Source organism: Antechinus flavipes, chromosome 6, assembly GCF_016432865.1.
Source record: "Antechinus flavipes isolate AdamAnt ecotype Samford, QLD, Australia chromosome 6, AdamAnt_v2, whole genome shotgun sequence".
In the NCBI taxonomy this organism is placed as follows: Eukaryota; Metazoa; Chordata; class Mammalia; order Dasyuromorphia; family Dasyuridae; genus Antechinus; species Antechinus flavipes.
Window position 1 is genome coordinate 250,958,443 of NC_067403.1, and position 19,812 is coordinate 250,978,254.

Sequence of the window (19,812 nt, forward strand, 5' to 3'; positions counted from 1 at the left end):
TTTGGGCATTTCAGATCCCATCAAAGCTACGAAGGCTCCAGAGACAGAAAACAAGCAAGGAAGTTCCCAAACTTTTTTTTTTGTTAAGTTTGGAATTTTTTAAGATGAAGGACACAGGTGCAGAATTGCTGGGCTAGTTGGTCCTTGGAGAAACTCACTCTCAGACTCTGGTCAAAATATTTGTTTGACTTGCACCCAAGAGATGAGAAGAACCACTTTTCCTTATTCATCTGCAGGGAACTAGATGAATAATATCCAGGAGGCAAAAATGTCAAATAAATATGTCCTGCTCACTCAAACTTTTGGCTTTATCCCAAATAGAGGCCCACTTCATGTCTCACATTCTGCTTTTCCAAGGAGGAGAGAATGTACAAAGCTTGAGCATCTATTAAAAAAGACAAATGTTTAGCAATAGAGCATGTGCCTATAGATGCAAGAACTACGGCCGCCAATCACCTTATACTCCCCTAATCCTTAGCTCTTTAGAGATCTGGAATATTGACCATGGGCTTGGGGAAACTGAAACGCTCATCCTCTATATTATTTGTCTTTCTAATTTTGCAGGTTTTCTTATCTGAGTACCAGATGGTCAAGAATCCTTGTCACATAGAAAGAAGATTCAATCCTACATATAGAAAAGAAGGGGACTTAATCATTGCTGGATTCCTCTCCCTTTTTGTGAAGGTACCAATTCCAGTGGACAAAATTTTCTTCACAAAGTGTCCCTTCTGGATTTATGCACTACCGACGTAAGTAGTTACTTTGCCACCATCCCTAATATATGCAATATTAATCCATATTTTTATTGACTGCTTTATTGATAGAGTTGTGCTTTCTTTATTCTCAGAACTTTGGTTAAAGCAAAGATGTGGGTTCAAAAATGACTAGAAATCTAATATTCAAGAAGTTGCTAAATGAAAAGTGTTGTTAATGTGCAGTGCAGCAAACAGAGAGAGACTGTTCACCCCTATTCTATATGGCATTATAAACCAGCACAGATTCATTTCCAATGAGGACAAAAACTCACCCAGTACAAGGAGGGGTGAAACACATTAGGGAGATCCTACACTCAAAATTGGAGTTTAGGTGTCAAAACTGTGTTCTCTAAGAATGGACATGGTTAAGACCTGATTACTTGTTCCAAATAGGGGAGGAAATGTTCACAACTGGGCTCATATGTGATGAAAATCTCAAGATCATTTATGTATGCTTGACTTGGGTGAGATTTGGGTAAAGATAGTTCTGAATCATAACAACATGTAATGGGGAAAGGGAAATCTAACATTCATTATCTTAGGCATTAAAAAACAGAACAAATTCAGAATATTCCATTCGGTTCAGTTTTATCTAATCCAAAGCTTCAAGCCTTATCTTCCTAACAGAGAGCTATTAAAGAAAAGGAACAACTTGGCTTATCTTTACTTAAAAACCTTGATGAGTGTTAGGACCATTTGATCTAAATGATTCCATATTGATGTTTTAACAATATCAGAATAATATGACAGTACATCAAAAGTACCAAACAATATGAACTTTACAATGTCAACAAGTGCCATGTATGTCAAACTACTGAGAAGATCTAATACATGCACTGAGGTTTTTCATCATTTTATGTCTAGTAAATATAAAGTATAGGGCAATTTTTGACATTTGTTTTCCCTAACATTTTGTGACATTTTAAATAAAGCCAAAGAGACCGCCAAACCACTTTCTATGTTCCACACCCCATCATGCTTTTGTTAATGCTTTCCCCCATTGTAGGAATGGAATCTCTTGTTCCATGTCTCAGGATTCCTATTTTCATTTAAAATTCAACTCACTTGATATGAAGATGTTCCTGCTCCCCCTGAGCTATTGATGACTTTCTCCAAGTCATATTTTACCATCTTTGTCCCAAATATCTACTTCAGATAAGGACACATTTTCTGTTCTGGCCAAGAGAACAGAGGTATTTTTTCTTTTCTCTTTTGTCTCCCTATCCTGATGACTAAAGTAGCTATTTCAGGTAGAGTAAAATTAGTACTGAACCTTGAATCTTTCAGTATTACCAATTAAATGGTCATGACAATCTTTTGAAATATGTGTTCCATTTACTTTCCAGTGTATAATGTTAAAAATCATTATCAGGCATTTAGAAGCTATTTTACCAATATAATCATCTATTGCTAGCTAATATGCTTTGCACGATAATCTCCTCATTGCAATTTGAGAATTAGAAATCCATCTTTTTATTTTTGTTGAGGATAATCAGTCCACATGAATTATTTAATTCTTTTTCAAAGTGAGACACATTCTAATGTCTAAAGTATATTGTCATCTGTGTGTTTTTTGTGTTTGTGAATGAGTTTGCATCTTACTGTGTGTGGTTTTGAATATTTCAGGATATAGTTCAATTCTGTCATATTAGAATTGTGGACATTGACACTCATCGTGGTGAAATGATGTGCTCAGGACCACAATTTTAGTCAATTTTAGGAGCAGAATTTAGAATAGATATTTCTGACTCCATATCTGACACCCTTCCCACTATGAAAATTTGCTGTTTCTTTGCATATAGAGTTTTGCCTGTTTTTTCTTTAATTTCTCCTCTCACTTTAGGTCAATGTTCAAACAATATCACCATTTCCTTGCTCTTCAGTATGCTGTTGATGAGATCAACAAGAATCCCTATTTGCTGCCGAACACAACCTTGGGATATCAGTTACTCAATAACTTCCATCTGGAAAAACTAGCTGTGGAGAGCTCCTTAATATGGCTATCAGGGAGAGGTCCCATTATTCCCAATTATACTTGTGATAAGCAGTCCAATTCTGTGGCTGTCATTGGAGGGATGTCCGCTACACTTTCCATGGCCATGGCCACCATTCTCGAACTGTATAAAGTTCCTCAGGTAAGAGAGACCAATACAGTCACTCATTTTCATCCAATATTTAAAGCAACAAATTCTTTATAATCTGTTGTTATGTAGAGTCAATAAGTCAATAACCAAATATTAAAAAATCCTCCAACATGTTCTGACAAAAGGTGATACAAAAAAGGAGGAGATGGTCCTTTCCATCTGGGAAATCATTCTGTATGCTAGATGAGGTAATGCTCTGATGATTTTGAACCAGGGAAAAATCTAAAGATGACTATACTTCTAATTCAGCTTTTTATACTTGTATAGAATTCTGAAGACTTTAGCTAGAAGAAAGATTTCTTTTTCCTCACTTCCAAAAATTCCCATGGAGAGGTCTCTCTTCCTTTTCATTTTGAAATTGTTTTCAGTATTTTCCTTAAAAGCATGAAGCACTACTACTTGTCTTCATCAAACATAGAATTCTGTGTTTACTGAGATCTTTCAGTCAGGCAATTCCTTGGGAAATACCACTAATAATGATGTTAATATACCAAATGGTAAAGATGGTTTTGTACTATTTTTGATGTAATTTAAATGGCTCTTTCAACTGGTTGAATCAGTTCACAATTCCACCAAAAGTCTTAGTATCCCAATTTTTCTAAATTCCCTCTTTTTTGTTTGTCCTTTGTTCCTTCTCTCCTTTCAGATAATTAAAACCTTTATGATAGTATTTCATAGTTATTTTAGTTTACATTTCTTTAATCAATGAGAGGATACTTACCTAGCATATTGTAGTTAGAATCATAGTTAATTTATTTCAAAATATATTTGATTTCTCACTGGGGATATTGTAGTGAGCTTTTTCTTCTCAAAACACAGCCAGGTGATAAAAGTTCAGATCTTTTATTATCTCCAATATAGTCCGGTTAGCTTAGAGGCCTAGCTCTCTGCTTGGTTCCAAGAGCTCTCTCCAAATGTCTTTAAATCCAAAGGTCTGGTCCTTCAGCCTCTGCCTCTGCTTTTCTTCAGCCTCCAGCCAGCTCCAACTCTTCATGTCATTCCGCTGAAATCTCGACTTGTAGCGTCTTCACTCTGAAGAACTCTCCGACTGGCCCATTGGCCTATTTATGCTCCTTCCAGAGAGAGGGATTATGGGTAGTTCTACTTAGTACCTTGTTTCAGGTTCTGGCCAAAACATCTTCTTGTAAGATTAGATCAACTCTAATTAGTTAGCAGTTAGTAAGGATTCCAACATCTCCCCCTTTCTTTTGTTTTAAAACATAGGGGGTTTCTGAGGGGGTACACATAAATCCATCAATATGGGCCAGAACTTTGTAACAGATATACATGGTATACATAAATCCATCAATATGGGAGGCATTATACATAATTTACAAAAGCACACAGCAATATAACACAGGCTAGTGGTAATGTAACAAATAACATGAATCAACATGAAAATTTAACTACTGCAAAAGTCTCATCAACAATCTTTCATCTCAAGAAATCAAATGATTCTTGCAATTGCTTAAAATACATAAGCACATAGTAATATAACACAGGCTAATAGTAATGTAACAACATAAATCGACTTAAAATTTACAAATGTCCATAAGTCCTAGAAATAGTCCATAAGGAATCCATTGTCCATTAGTTCATGCGCCAGGAATCTAATAATTCCTGTAAGCTCTGAAGTACTGCAAAAAGTCTCATCAACAATTTTTCATCTCAGGGAATCCAGTGATTCTTGCTGGTTTTTCAGGAACTGAAAGCTGAAGATTTTAAAGTTCTTTTGACAGTCTCATTGTTAGCCATCTGATTCCTTTTCCAACTGTGGAAATATAAGCAGATCCTCTTCCCCAAGCAGTTAACCTATCTAATTCTCTTCTATTTACCACTTTTGGGATTTCTCCTCATCATCTGGTAATTACATTGGAGCTGTTTGCATTGGATATTGTCTTGTTGTCTTAAAAGGCCTGTATTCTTCCCAACTGTAATCCTGATTGCTTTTCTGTTGGTTGATGACATCAGAGTTCTGAATTTCTAAAGTCTCTCTGGGTGTAACCTCAGCTGCTATCATGCCCCACCTGTTGTTTGATTGATACTTTAGAGCTGGGCCCTGCCTCTCATTCCTCTGGGTCAATATACATTTAGAGGCCCAATGAAAGCCTCTGTTGCATTTTGGACATGGGGTTTGGGGTCTTGTTCTCCCACCTTGTCTTCCCATTCTATCTCTATACCAACATTGAGCTCTCAAATGTCCAATTTTTCCGCACTGAAAACATCGACGAGTTTCTCTAGAATTCCTCTGCCAAGAAGGACCTTGTCTTTCCATGTTCATCATAGTCTGGGCATAATAAGCATTTGTGCCCAATGTGGCACAGCGTCTAATGATTTCTTCTAAAGGAGCATTTTTGTCTAGCCCCCATATAATTCTCTTGCAAATCTCATTGGCATTTTCCTTAGCCAAATGTCTAGTCATTATTTCTATTGCTGCATTGTCTCCAATGGTTCTTATTACAGCTGTTTGTAAACGTCCCACAAAATCTGCAAAAGGTTCATTGGGACCTTGCTCTATTTTTGTGAAAACATTATTTCCATCTTTCTGTCCAGGGAGAGAATTCCAAGCTTTTATTGCAGCCTTAGAAATTTGCTCATACACTATTATGGGATAATAAATCTGTTCTGAACTTTCTGCATACTGACCTTCTCCAGCTCCTGTTTGCCTATTGCGTTGGGCTTGAATCCTACATAATTCATGAAACTCTGAAAGCCACAATAAATTTTGTCCCGGTTCTAGACAAGTTTTCGCTATGGATTTCCAGTCATTCGGGGTTAGGATTTCATAAGACAAATTATCTAGTAACAGCTTCACATAAGATGATGTAGCCCCATAAAGAGTGCAACCCTTTTTCAAATCTTTAATTTTTTCCAAATTAAAAGGAGTGTATCTTCTCTCTTTTTGACCTGAGGAGTTGAGCTCTTCAATCACAGGATATGCATTTATAAAATCAAATATATCTTCTCCTTCATTTTTTGCTTTAATTAATGCCTTTTCTAATCTTGTCAAATTCTGCTTTACAGGAGAAGTTGACTGTGTTTCTGTCTCCCTCCCTCCCCCTTGTTCCACCCATGAACGGTTAATTGCGGGGAGAGGGTCATGAGATATGGAATCACTTAATTCCTCCTGCTGTGAAGTATCATACTCAGAATTGTAATTAACTCCATTCTCATCTGATTCGTCCTCCTTTTCACCTAGTAAAGTTGGCAATTCTTCCTCCTGTACTTTCCTTTTCATCATTCTATCACTTAAATAACTTCTTATAGCCAATTGTATTACATTATATGTATTAATTATTGAGTTAGGCCCATTTTTATCATAGAATTGACAAAGATCCTCTCCAACCAATTTCCATTCATTTAGATCTAATTCCTTATCAAGAGAGAAACAAGGACATATGTCCTTTACAGTTTGTAAAAATTCAGTGATTTGCTGTAAACTTATAATTAAACCTTGGTTTTTCATAATTTTGACAATGCTCTCTAAACATTTTCCTTGAACAGAAACAGGCTGTTTTCTAAATATCTGTCCCATCTTAGATGAAATTCTACTTTAACTCTTTTAACAAAATTTCTTTGTTGTACTCACTCTAATTTCTGGGTTGAATCAGGATCGTAGCTTTTCCACTGAAATCCACTGAGGGGTCTGTTTGTCCCTGTTCGGGCGCCAAAATGTAGTGAGCTTTTTCTTCTCAAAACACAGCCAGGTGATAAAAGTTCAGATCTTTTATTATCTCCAATATAGTCCGGTTAGCTTAGAGGCCTATCTCTCTGCTTGGTTCCAAGAGCTCTCTCCGAATGTCTTTAAATCCAAAGGTCTGGTCCTTCAGCCTCTGCCTCTGCTTTTCTTCAGCCTCCAGCCAGCTCCAACTCTTCATGTCATTCCGCTGAAATCTCGACTTGTAGCGTCTTCACTCTGAAGAACTTCTTCGACTGGCCCATTGGCCTATTTATGTTCCTTCCAGAGAGAGGGATTATGGGTAGTTCTACTTAGTACCTTGTTTCAGGTTCTGGCCAAAACATCTTCTTGTAAGATTAGATCAACTCTAATTAGTTAGCAGTTAGTAAGGATTCCAACAGGATATGAGAAAGTCTTTTCATAATTTCTCTACTGAAGGAAAAAAAAACTGACATGACTATGGGTCATATTTTTTACATTTTAGTGCACATCTAAGCTTGTTATATTATATGTTAAAGGATGAGAAACTACTATTGTCCTACCTTTTCACTTTATGGTATGAGGCATGTTGGCATTAGGCAATACTTTGTCTCTCTTTTTTGTTAGTTTATTTGTTTTTAATACACATTATTTTTGAATTATGTTGGGAGAGAAAAATCAGAGCAAAAGGGAAAAACAATGGGAGAGATTTAAAACTAGAAAAAAGAAGTGAACATAGCATGTGTTGATTTACATTTGATCTCCTTAGATATTTTATCTGAATGCAGATGGCATTTTATGTCCACAGTCTATTGGTGTAATGTTGTTCTGGTTTTCTGGAGGTCTTTGGGCAGCCTTCCTTTCAACAGAGTAATCACCATAAGAACAGCCAGGTGTTAAAGTCCAAAAGTGTGTACTGTCTCCTTTGAAGTCCTATCTCCTTCACTTGGGTCTCAGCTAGTTTTCTGGAAGGCCTTCAGAGGAGACTTGGTCTCAGTGGAAGAGATGAAGGAAGTCAGGCCAGCCACCATGAGCCTGATGAAGATGGAATTGAATTTAGTCCAGTCCTTCCTGGCTGTTATATGCTCCATTATCATAGGTGTGGAACTGTATTAAGTACTAAGTACATGTACTAAACTAGAGAACAATTAAGCACCATGCTAACCTAGATAACCATTGTCTTTATCAATTCTACTGACTTAGCACCTTGTAAGAATCCTTGTTTCAAGTTCAGAGTTCAGGCCCATAACATATTGGGATTACTTTGGATCTCTGAACTGCTCTGAACCACGCCTTACATAGATGATTTTCTCACATTCTTGCTGTTATTGTGAACAATGTATTCCTTGTTCTGCTTTTTTTGCTCAAAATCAGTTCATGTAAATCTTTCCAAGCCTTTCTATAATCAGCTTATTCATCATTTTTTATACAAGAATATATTCTATTATCTTACTGTCCCAAAATATATTCAACCACTCCCCAGTTGATGGGAATCCACTCTTTTTCCAATTCTTTGTTACCACAAAAAAGACCTGCTACAAACATTTTTTGCAGATGTAGGTCCTTTCCCCTCCTTTATGATTTCTTTTCTACAGACCCAGTAATGGTACTGCTGGGGCAAAGAACATACACAGTTTTATTGCCCATTGGGCATAGTACAGATTACTCTTCAGAATGGTTGGATAAGTTCACAACTCCACAAATAAAGCATTAATAACCCACTTTTCCCACCTCCCTCCAACATTTATCATTACCTTTTCCTGTCATTTTAGCGAATCTGAGAGGTGTGAAATGGTACTGTAGAACTGTTTTACTTTTCAATTCTCTAATCAATAGTGATTTAGAGCATTTTTTCATATAATTATAAATGGCTTTAATTTTGTCATCTGAAAATAGTTTGCAAGGTTAGCATTGCCTGCTTTATTTAGGAGAGTCTGATTTCCCAGAGTTTGTCTTTTGAGCTGAGACTCAAAATTGCTCTACTGATTTGCTACTCTACTGTGTCATGACTGAGGGTATTAATTGCTGGTTTGCTGTGTTTAAGCTCCTCTCACTGGCTTTCCCACGTCTATCTAACCTGGACTGAATGCCCCTTTCGCCCTAGTGAGAATGACCTTTCTTGAAGATGTTTTTAGTCTATCTTGAACAGGAGAGTGGTTTCATTCCATCAGATTCTGTTCAGACATTTTATTTTTATTTCTGAGGAAGCTTGAGCAGCTTCGTTAGTTTACCCCTTGATGTTGGCTCCCCCTCTGAGTACAAAAATGAAGATAATATTTTCTGAAACACTTGGCCTTAGGGATTTCATCTCACACAGCCAAGAGTTTGGGAATCTGGATGAGGATATCTTTGCTGATAGGATCACTAGAGAGCTGATTAAAGTCAGAGTTCAGTGCTAGTTACTTTATGACCTTCTTAGAAAACTGGGGCTGAAAGACATGGTGCATATGAAACTATCTCTTGCCTCCTGGACAAATCTCATGATTGAATGTCTCATAAAAGTGCATTTTTGTTGTTAATTGTGTTTAGAGATCAGAGATTAGGGTTCTCATTGCATATGGAGTGAACCATTGCTTATCACAATTTTTACTAAGAATTACTGAGAATGCTTACAGAATTCTTATTCATAGTGTATCAGTAATGTGGAATTCCAATCTTGGCAGTAGATTTCCCTATGAGGAGTTCTCCATTTCCTATTCCTTATTGATTTTGATATAGAGAACTTTTGCTCCTAGAACAAGTTCTCAGGCACATTTTTTGTTTTCAGAGAAATAAAATTCTCCCTATAATTATAAGAGGAAGCAAATGTATGCTGTAGAAAATCTCAGTAATATAATTGTTGATATTTGAACTGGAAGAGAAGTAAGATGACTTAGAAAAGACATGTAACTATGCTTAACTATTTAATTAACAGCTTCATTCAGGGGACACAAAAATGTTCCACTTGAATTTACAGAAAAGAAATAGGAACAAAAAGTCAATGTTCCAAAGAGACTGATTTAGCTACAAAGTTAACCTAAAAATATTCTATCTTTTAATCAAGTTATCTAAAAAGGGGAAAGACTTTTTTGGGGGGAATTTTTTCCTCCTTAAAATGCTACAAGCAGAAACTTAGAAATTACTTGATAGAGACATTGGAAAGAGGATTCTTGCTTGGGTGCAGTTTCAGATTTTCCTTTCAACTCTTCCATTCCAAAACACCATAATTTTGTGATCTAATACTATAAATTCAAATTTACAAGCAAATCATCTGCTCTGTGAAACTCATTAATAGTTGTTTGTTATACAAATATGAAGGCCAAATTCCTACACTGAAGCAACTCATTGTCTTCTTTCTGTTTCATTTAGATTAGCTGTGGTTCATTTGATCTTCTATTGAATGATAAAGTCCAGTATCCTTCTGTTTATCAGATGGGGAAAGAGCAATCTGCTCTTCATCTGGCATTCATCCAATTGATGCTGCATTTTGACTGGACATGGATAGGACTGCTTGTTTCTGACAACCCAAAAGGGGAAATGTTCTTCAAGGATCTGAAAGAAGAAATGGACAGGAATAATTTGTGTGTGACTTTTCAAGAAACAGTGCCTAAAAATTTTAGAGATAGAGAAGCTTTTGACCTATATTCTAAGATTATTTCATCATCATCAAATGTGATTTTCATCTATGGAGATACTGATTCCCTTCATGAATTTTCCCGTGCCTTGATAACTTTTAAACCTTATGGGAAGTTGTTGATTACCACATCTTTCTGGGATTTTTCTATTGATTCTAATTCTGAACTGTTCCCCACTTTTCATGGTACAATACTATTTTCTCATACCCAGATGGAGATTCCTGGTTTTACAGATTTTGTAAGAAGCCTAAATACAAGTGTGAACCCTGAAAACTTTTTCCTAAAATCTTTCTGGGAGAGTGCCTTTAATTGTAGATTTTCCCAAAAAAGTGATGTAGAAATGTTTTATCCTTTGTGCTCAAAAGGTCTTTCTATCAGTGATTTGCCTTCTATGGATAATGACATGGCCCTTATGGAACTGATTCCAAATGTTTACAATGCAGTGTATTTAGTGGCCCATGCTCTCCATCAAATGCTCCATTCTGAGGTAAAAGAGGCATCAGACCTTGCAAGAAACCTATATCTTCCTTGGAAGGTAGTATATCGCTTCAAAAACTGGCCTTAGCACAGGCTACTCACAACATTCTGTTGTTAGTGATTTGTTTTAGAGAGGATGCAGTGATGACTTGAGTTATTCCTTTACATATTTTTTTCAGTTTTTCCCGTTTGTGATTACATGTAATTCTGGGTGGAAACAATAGAATTAAGTCAGATTTATTTATTTTAAGTCTTATATAGCAATCTTTTTCATAATAATTTATTTAATATTTTCCTATTTTTGTGTTTGTTTTTAAAACTTTTGAATTCCAAATTCTCTCCATTATTCCCACTCCAGTTCTTTTTAAGGAAACATACGTTAAATTATGTAAATCATTTCCATAAAAATCATATTGTGAAAGGAAAGAGACCTCTCAACCCAATTTTAAAAACATACAAAAATAAATTGAGAGAGAGTAAGAGAGAGAGAGACACACATAAAGAGAGAGAGATAAAGAGAACAAGAAACAGAGTAGGAGTGAGAGAGAGACAGACAGACAGACAGACACAGAGACAGAGAAAGAGAGAAAAAGAGAGAGAGAGATAGACAGAAACACCCACACACATAGAGGGAGAAAGGGAGAGAGAGAGAGAGAGAAAGAGAGAGAGAGAGAGAGAGAGAGAGAGAGAGAGAGAATACATAAATGTGTATTCAGACATGTGACACACTCATTTTCTTCCCTGGGTATGGAAAGATTTTTTTAAATCATACAATTCTTCAGAGTAGTCATGGATCATTTGTACTACTGAGAACAGCTAGCTGGTCATCACAGAACATTGGTATTATGTTGGAATCTTTACAAACTTAAGTTATTAAAGTTGTTTTGGGCCAGAACCTGAAACAAGGTATTAAGTAGAACTAATTGATAACAATGCTTGTGTTCACACCTTTATTCATTGAAGTTCATACGTTTGGGATATTTCAGGGTTTAGCATGAGATATCTGAATTCACACCTCCCTTGAAGCTCTTAGGGCCAGAAAGCACTATGGGAGAAACCCACAATCCTTCTCTCTCGCATCCCTCAATCCCTCTCTCTTGAAGGAGCATAGAGCTTCAGTGAGCCCAGTCAGCAGAGTGGAGCTGAATTTAGATTGAGAGGGGAGCGTCAAATGAGTTCAGCCAGAAGCCCTCTCTGAGTGAGGAGTTTTACTTCAGAACATTGATTGGGGTCAGAGAGTAGCACTCTGGGAGATTGAGAGCCAGAAGCCCTCTCTCCGAGACAAGAGAGATCCATTCCATTTTCCACTTGGCTGGCTGGGCTGAAGGACAAACCTTTGGATTTGGAGACATTGGGAGGGAGCTCTTGGAACCAAGCAGAAAGATAGGCCTCTAAGCTAACCAGGCTATATTGGAGACAATAAAAGATCTGAACTTTTATCACCTGGCTGCGTTTTGGGTGATTATTACTTTCAAGTGATGCTAAGGCTGCCTCCAGAAAACCTCCTCGAGAAACCAACCTTCTCCCAGAGAGAACTATTATATTTATTTTAAAGAAGAAAAAGAACATCACAGTATAACTTTGTATATAGTACATTTCACTTTGCTTGAATCCATGGAGGATTTTCCAAAATTTTTTTTTCTGAGAGCATCCTGCTTATGATTTTCTATAGAACAATAATATTCCACAAAAAACATATACCAAAATTTATTCATCCATTTCCCAATTGATGGACATTCCCTCAATTTTCTTTTTCATATTTTATGTGCTTTTCTTAATTAATGTACTCAACTTGGAAATTTGTAGAAGGTGGCTTTCTTCTATGAAGCTCTTTTTCATTTTGTAGTAAAAACCCAAATTTTCCTGCTATTCTATTTTGCTTAATTATATTAGTCTTTTCATTTCCTTTGACAAATTTGATGTGTTTTGTATGTATAGGAGTTATTTGTAGAATACATTTCAGATCTTCAAAAAAGTGACAAACTGGCCTTTTTCCCACCAGTGGGAAAAGCATATGTTTGTATTATAATGCTCAACAGTTTTCCTTGGATTCCAGCAGATATCATCCTGTTATTTTTGATTCCATAGCCGAGTACTGCTTTTTTGCACCTTTTTATATAGATTATAGTGATTACTCCATTTCTTCTAAGTGATTCTTTTCCACACTTACATATGTGATGATTACTAGAATTAAACTTTACTAACAAAGGTTTCTGTAGTTAAAACTCTCCTCTCTTGCTCTCACTCTTGCTCTCTCACTCGTATCTGTGTTTTCAAGAAAAAATTTTGCCTGAGAGATTTGGACTAAAAGGAAAAATGAATGCTGCAAAACTGATTATGTTGAATCATAGTGGTGCTGGACAAGTTTGTAGAAAGACTCTTGGTCAACCAGGGGATAAAATTAATCAATACTTAAATTAATCCCCACTTTTCACTGGAAGTTCAAATCCTGAAGCAGAAGTTCAAACCTTTGGCCACATAATATGAAGATGGATCCCACTGGCAAAGACCCTGTTGTTGGAAACGAATGAAAATAAAAGGAACAAAGAATGGTACAGTTTAATATAGATAGTGTCATGGAAACGATTAATATTAACTTGAACAGACTTTGAGATAAAGTAGAGCACAGCAGGGCAATGTAGGCTATGGTCCATGGGGTCATGAAGAATAGCAGAGGACTCAATGATTGAACAACAAATGTGTTCTATTTAATTGTCCAATTAGATTTTTTTTTCTTTTCCCTAAAATAATCAGGTCTTACCATTAAATTTTTCAGTGACAACAGTGTAGGTTAAATTTCTGTTTTTCAGTGTTCTCCTTCTATATTTTGTAATTCTCTGGGAAATTTTCTTGAATGTTTTCCATTGACCAATGAAAAACACAACCAGAGTGTCCCAAATGAATTTCCAGCTTTTAATGAAAACTCTGTTTGAAATCTTTCTCAGATTGAATTATCATTTTCTTACACTTTGTCATTTTAAAATTTCATTTATATGACCAGCAGGATGATTTCGGAAAGGCCTGGAGAGACTTACATGAACTGATGCTGAGTGAAATGAGCAGTACCAGGAGATCATTATATACTTCAACCACAATACTATATGATGATCAATTCTGATGGACATGGTCATCTCCAGCAATGAGATGAACCAAATCAGTCCCAATAGAGCAGTAATGAACTGAATCAGCTATACCCAGCGAAAGAACTCTGGGAGATGACTAGGAACCAGTACATAGAATTCCTTCTATCTTTGTCCACCTGAATTTTTGATTTCCTTCACAGGCTAATTGTAGGCTATTTCAAAGTCCGATTCTTTTTGTACAACAAAATAACTGTTTGGACATGTTTACATATATTTTATTTAACTTATACTTAACATGTATTGGTCAACCTGCCATCTTGGGGAGGGGATGGGGGGAAGAAAGGGAGAAATTGGAACAAAAGGTTTGGCAATTGTCAGTGCTGTAAAATTACCTATGCATATAACTTGTATAATAAAAAAAATCATTTATAATTTCTTCCATTGTAGTTATTCTCTTTCCTATTTTTCAGGAATGATTTTGCCAAAGATTTAATTTCATTATCATTTGTATTTGCTTTTATTTTAACCTTGAATTGCATTACTATGAATAGCAAATTCGCCTTTATTCCTAAATTGACCTTATTATCTACTTCTGACTTTTATATTAGATAATTTTATTTTTCCCTTTTCCCCTTTTTTATTAAAGTTTTTTTTTATTTACAATACATATACATGAGTAATTTTTTTATATTTACCCTTGCAAAGCCTTCTGTTCCAGATTTTCTCTTCCTTCCACCCATCCCATCTCTTAGATGACAGGTATTCCAATACATATTCAGTATGTTAAAATATATGTTAAATCCAATTTATGTATACATATTTATCAGTTATCTTGCTGCACAAGAAAAATCAGATCAAGAAGCAAAAAAAAAATCTGAGAAAGAAAATGAAATCCAAGCAAACAACGGAAAGGGTGAGAATGCAATATTGTGATCTACACTCATTTCCCACAGTCCTCTCTCTGGGTGTAGATGGCTTTCTTCATCATTAAACAATTGAAACTTGTAATGTTCTCGTTATCTTTATGGAGGTCTTGAGACCAGCCTTCATTTTAATGAGTAATCACCATGAAAATGGGAATTATTGATTTGCTGAATGGAAGATGATATTTTTGCATTAATTTTATTTTTTACATTTTTAAATTTTTTAAAGCTTTTTGGTTTCAAAACATATGCATAGATAGTATTAAAGATTCACCCTTCCAAATCCTTGTATTCCAAATATTTTTTCTCCTGACTCCCTCCCTTAGACAGCAAGTAATCCAATATATGTTAAACATCTGTAATTCTTCTGTGCATATTTTCACAATTATCATGCTGCACAAAAAAAATCAGATCAAAAAGTGAAAAAAAATGTAAACAAAAAACAAATAAATTGAAAATACAAAATATGTTGTGATGTACACTCAGTCCCCACAGTCCTCTCTCTAGGTACAGATGATTTTCTCCATCACAAGACCATTGGAAGTGGCCTGATGATTATACATCTTTTGAAGTAAGATGATATGCTTTTGAAGTAAGTTTAATATCTGTAGAAAATAATTGGTTACCGGCTTTATTATTTTCCATTTGTCCTTAGTTTTCAAGGAGAAAGGAGAAAAAGAATTCAGAACTCTAAGATAAGCTCAAGAAGGAGAATGACAACTTTTGGAAGCTCCAGATTACGAGCCTGTTTTTCATTAATAGTCAATCCTGGGACATGGGCATGAATCCTTCTTTCCTGAAAGACTAACTACTACCTGTCTTTGCTTTCAGCTCCATCATATTCTGAAATCCATCAATTCTGTCAATAAGGCTATTGATGAGTCACATGAGGAAGGAGCCCAGCCAGCTGCTGAGACATATGATATACTGAATTATAAATCCTTTCCTGACCAGATACAGGCTCTGGTCAAAGTGGGTGAAGTGTATCCTCTTGCTCAGAGGTTCACCATTATGGAAGAAGACATAGATTGGCCAGAAGATTTCCATCAGGTAAGGGGCCAATGAATATGAACTTTTTCACTTTGTCTCTTTAGCTTCCTGGACCCTGGTTGTTTCTTCATTGGTACCAGGATGTTTCTTACAGATACTGGAAATGTCTGTGATAGGCTACTTATATCCACTTACTCTTCTTTTTTTGCTCTGATCAAAAGAGCTCTATGATTTTCTTTTTTCAGTCCCACTTGGACATTCTTTGCAGCTAAGTTAAATAATGATCTGAATTGTTCATACTAAGAGAATCTTGATATATCCGAGATTAAGTGATTAAGTTAGAAAAATCATAATAGGGCACAGCATAGAGAAAACTCATCCCACAAAGCGATTTATTTACAGATTACTCAATATCTGGATTTGTATAGAAAAATAAATTAATCTGAGTTTGTGTTTGAGTTGGGTGTAATTGTACAAAACTGTGTTTTATTTTAAAGACATAATGGCTTTAGGGATTTTTAATGTAAATGTTGCAGCTATAGTCTATGCTGATATCAAACATGCATTTCTTTACAATTTCATCTTTGTATAATTTGAGAAATTCCATACTACCTTTAACAATAGTCCCAAGAAGAGATTTCATATGTCACCCTGAGAATAAGATTAGCTTGTAAAATCACTTGATTCTTAGATTCAATCAATCTGAACAGGGCAATTAGTTTATTTTAGTACATATTCTCTAAAATTAGGATTCTCAGAAACATTCTGGGTAGAATGTTTGAATTTACGAGTTTATGAAAACACCAAAAATTAAAACTTTTGTGGGTTGGAAATTAATGCAATATATTTCCTCTTGTGTGGTCAACGATTTTCAGCGTTACCAATTCTAAAATGGAATGAAGTTTAGAGTTAAAATAGTACTTGGGAAAAACTAAGCCAACAAGATGTTATAATTAAAAAATATCAAGGAGCTTGATTGCACCTACTGGTTAATTTGTGTAGATTCATTGTTGATAAGATGATCTGAAGGGGAAGATTTAGATACAAGTTTTCCATTGAGAATTAGAGCATTCTTGTCCTGCAGAATTGCAGATACTTTTTTCTACCTGTCTTCTATAGGAGAACTTTGAAATCACAATTTCCTTAATTCATCCATCTTTCACCAGTTATTTTTTCAGCAACATTTTCTCCCTTTCTCTGCTGGAAATATAGACTCCAACTTCTAGGTGCAATCTGAAGTGTGGCCCTGGATTCCAAAAGACAGCTCTTGAAAGCCAGCCCAGGTGTTGCTATGCTTGCACCCCATGTCCTGAAGGGACAATTTCCAACCAGACAGGTGGGTTCCTAAAGATAGACTGCCCTTCTTCCAAAGTAATAGACATTCTAATTTGGTCATCTTAAACTGGCGTGCTTTGTATTTGGCAAAATAATAATTTCTGAGTTGAAATAACATTGCCTTTATTCATTTTTTTCATTCAATGTGCTTTGTGATCATTCTTATAATTAGAAGCATCCCCTGATTCAAGATACCAAAAATCTTTCTAAGCAGAACCCATCAGGATTTTACTACCATTGGAATCTTTAATACTTCCCTGACCTTGTAGCCTAACTGGAATCTTCCCCATTCCTGCAGGAAAGCTTAATGTAAAACATTTCTAAACTTCCTCCCTCTTAAGGGAAAAATTAATAGGAAAAAACTTAATTCCAAAAACTTTCTAAGCACAGATGCATTTGGTTGAAGAGCAGAAGTTTGGACTCTGGATTTAATCTTCATGAAAATATCCCTTGGAGAAGATAGATCAGAGTTCTCAAGGGAGATTATTTGAAAGATTTGTTTTCTGGAGGATGGAGCCCCAACTCAAGAAACTGCAAAATTTCCTTGGCTCACAAAAATTTGAATATGTTTCCAATTAAAATAGATTGCAGGGAGTTTGAATTTTTTTTTAACAAATTTATGATATGAAATAAATACGTTCAACACATTATTTTATCCATATGTGGAGAAATGAACATACTGCAATGTGTTTTTATTTTATTCAGCCTTTAGAACAATTTTCCTTCTTACTTAGAAGGAGGAGTCCAAAAATGAGATGGAGCTCAATGTGAAATGAATGACACTGTGCCTGTCAATAGGAGACAAAAATGTGATCAGTCTGAGATATAGCATGATTTTATTGTTGTTCACAGATGCAGAGCAGTGTCTGCAATGCCTTGAAGATCAATATCCTAATAGGAAAAGAGATCATTGCCTTCCCAGGACTAGTATGTTCCTGGCCTATGAGGAACCTCTGGGAATGACTCTGGCCTGTGCAGCCATCTGCTTCTCCCTCCTCACTGTGCTGGTCCTGGGGGTCTTTGTGAAGCACAGGGACACCCCCATAGTCAAAGCCAATAACCGCAGTCTCAGCTACACTCTGCTGGTCTCCCTCAGCCTCTGCTTCCTCTGCTCCTTGCTCTTCATCGGCCATCCTACCACAGCCACCTGCCTGCTGCGCCAAATCACATTTGCAGTTGTCTTCACAGTGGCCGTTTCCTCCATTTTGGCTAAAACCATCACTGTGGTTCTGGCCTTCAGGGCCACCAAACCAGGGAGCAGGCTCAGGAGGTGCCTGGGATCCACAGCATCTTACTCTCTCATTTTCACCTGTACCCTCATCCAAATGTGTCTCTGTGGCATCTGGCTTGGGACATCCCCCCTCTTCCTGGAGTTGGACATCCACTCTGAGCCTGGCTCCATTATCATCCAGTGCAATGAAGGCACTCTCCTCATCTTCTACTGTGTCCTGGGCTACATGGCCTTGCTGGCCTTGGCGAGCTTCACCATGGCTTTCCTGGCCAGGAACCTGCCAGACACTTTCAATGAAGCCAAGTTCCTGACCTTCAGCATGTTTGTGTTCTGCAGCGTCTGGATTGCGTTCCTTCCCTCGTACCAGAGCTCCAAGGGCAAGGCCACCGTGGCCTTGGAAGTCTTTGCCATCTTGACCTCCAGTGCCGGGATTCTCACTTGCATCTTTGCTCCCAAGTGCTATGTGATCCTTCTGAGGTCAGACAGAAATACCCTGGTGATTCTCAAAAAGAAATTTATTTCCTGAGAAGTCAAGTCTTCTCAATTTCTATCTCAGTTTTTGAGGGTTGAATGTAAAGAATGTTGAGTCTTCCAGAATTGACATTTTGGAATTGTGGTGCAGGAAAAGATTTTTGAGAATGTTTGACAGCAAATGGCAAATATGTCAGTTGTTTAAGAAATTAATTGAGGTTATTCACTAGAAGCTCAAACACTAAAGCTGGCTCTTAAAAACTCTGTATGCACAATGGGAAGATGGGACTCACTACAAATTGCTGAGAGAAATATTGAAGGCAAAAGGAAGTGTATGGCAGAAGATAAGATGGATAGATGGTGTCACAGAAATGAAAACCTTTTCTCAAACTCTGAGAGATAATGGAGAACAGAAGGAGATGTACTCTTTTGTTAGTCTTAGAGTCAGGCTAAATGAATAATATAAAAATGACAACTACAACAGCAGCTTCATGAATTAAGTACTTAAACATACTTTTAACAAGTTTTCTAAAACAAAATCCCCACAAACAGATGCATTTACAAGTGAATATTGTTTTTGTTTGTTTGTTTGGGAGAGGCAATTGGGGTTAATAGATTTGCTTAAGTTCCCACAACTAATTAGTGTTAAGGCAAGATTTGAACTCTGGTCCTGACTCCAGGGCTCTATCCACTGCACCATCTAGTGACCCCCTATAAATGAATTCTATTTAAATTTTCAGGAACAATTTACCATAACACACTATATAAAGTATTTGAAAAAATGGATTAATAAGTAGTTATAGAAAATGTATTTTTGGACTCAAATATTATACTTATTCTTCAACTAGAGAGAGTAAAAATAGAGCTGAAAATCAAAGATTGATAAAGACAATTATACCTAAGTTAATTTATTCAGTGTCATATGAATGAAATTTCTAAACTATAATTTTAAGGTTAAAACAAAATCATATAGAAACCATCTGAAATAACAAAAGCCAAGAGTGTCCAGGGAATCAATATAAAAAAAAAACCTTTTGAAAGTTGATTTTGTAATGCAGATTATAACTATAAAACAAATTGGTAGTGGCTAAGAAATAAAGTAATTACTGAGTGGAATAGATTAAGTATATA

The 19,812-nt window shown here is 36.1% G+C and overlaps 1 protein-coding gene across 1 annotated transcript; it reads left to right on the forward strand.

Moving 5' to 3' along the window:
- The first annotated feature begins 2,830 nt into the window (after positions 1-2,830).
- Positions 2,831-18,752, forward strand: LOC127541669 (vomeronasal type-2 receptor 116-like). The gene is made up of 4 exons (XM_051966887.1): positions 2,831-2,890; positions 15,609-15,704; positions 16,857-16,980; positions 17,832-18,752. Exons 1-4 carry the CDS (start codon positions 2,831-2,833, stop codon positions 18,734-18,736), a joined length of 1,185 nt encoding a protein of 394 aa, XP_051822847.1. The 3' UTR covers positions 18,737-18,752.
- Positions 18,753-19,812: the final 1,060 nt, after the last annotated feature.

Excerpts from the sequence above, each read along its gene's own strand:
- LOC127541669 (XM_051966887.1), top strand. The coding sequence starts at position 2,831 with ATGTCCGCTACACTTTCCATGGCCATGGCCACCATTCTCGAACTGTAT. Across the intron at positions 15,705-16,856 it reads GGCCAGAAGATTTCCATCAG|ACTCCAACTTCTAGGTGCAA; the intron begins GTAAGGGGCCAA and ends CTGGAAATATAG. Across the intron at positions 16,981-17,831 it reads GACAATTTCCAACCAGACAG|ATGCAGAGCAGTGTCTGCAA; the intron begins GTGGGTTCCTAA and ends TGTTGTTCACAG.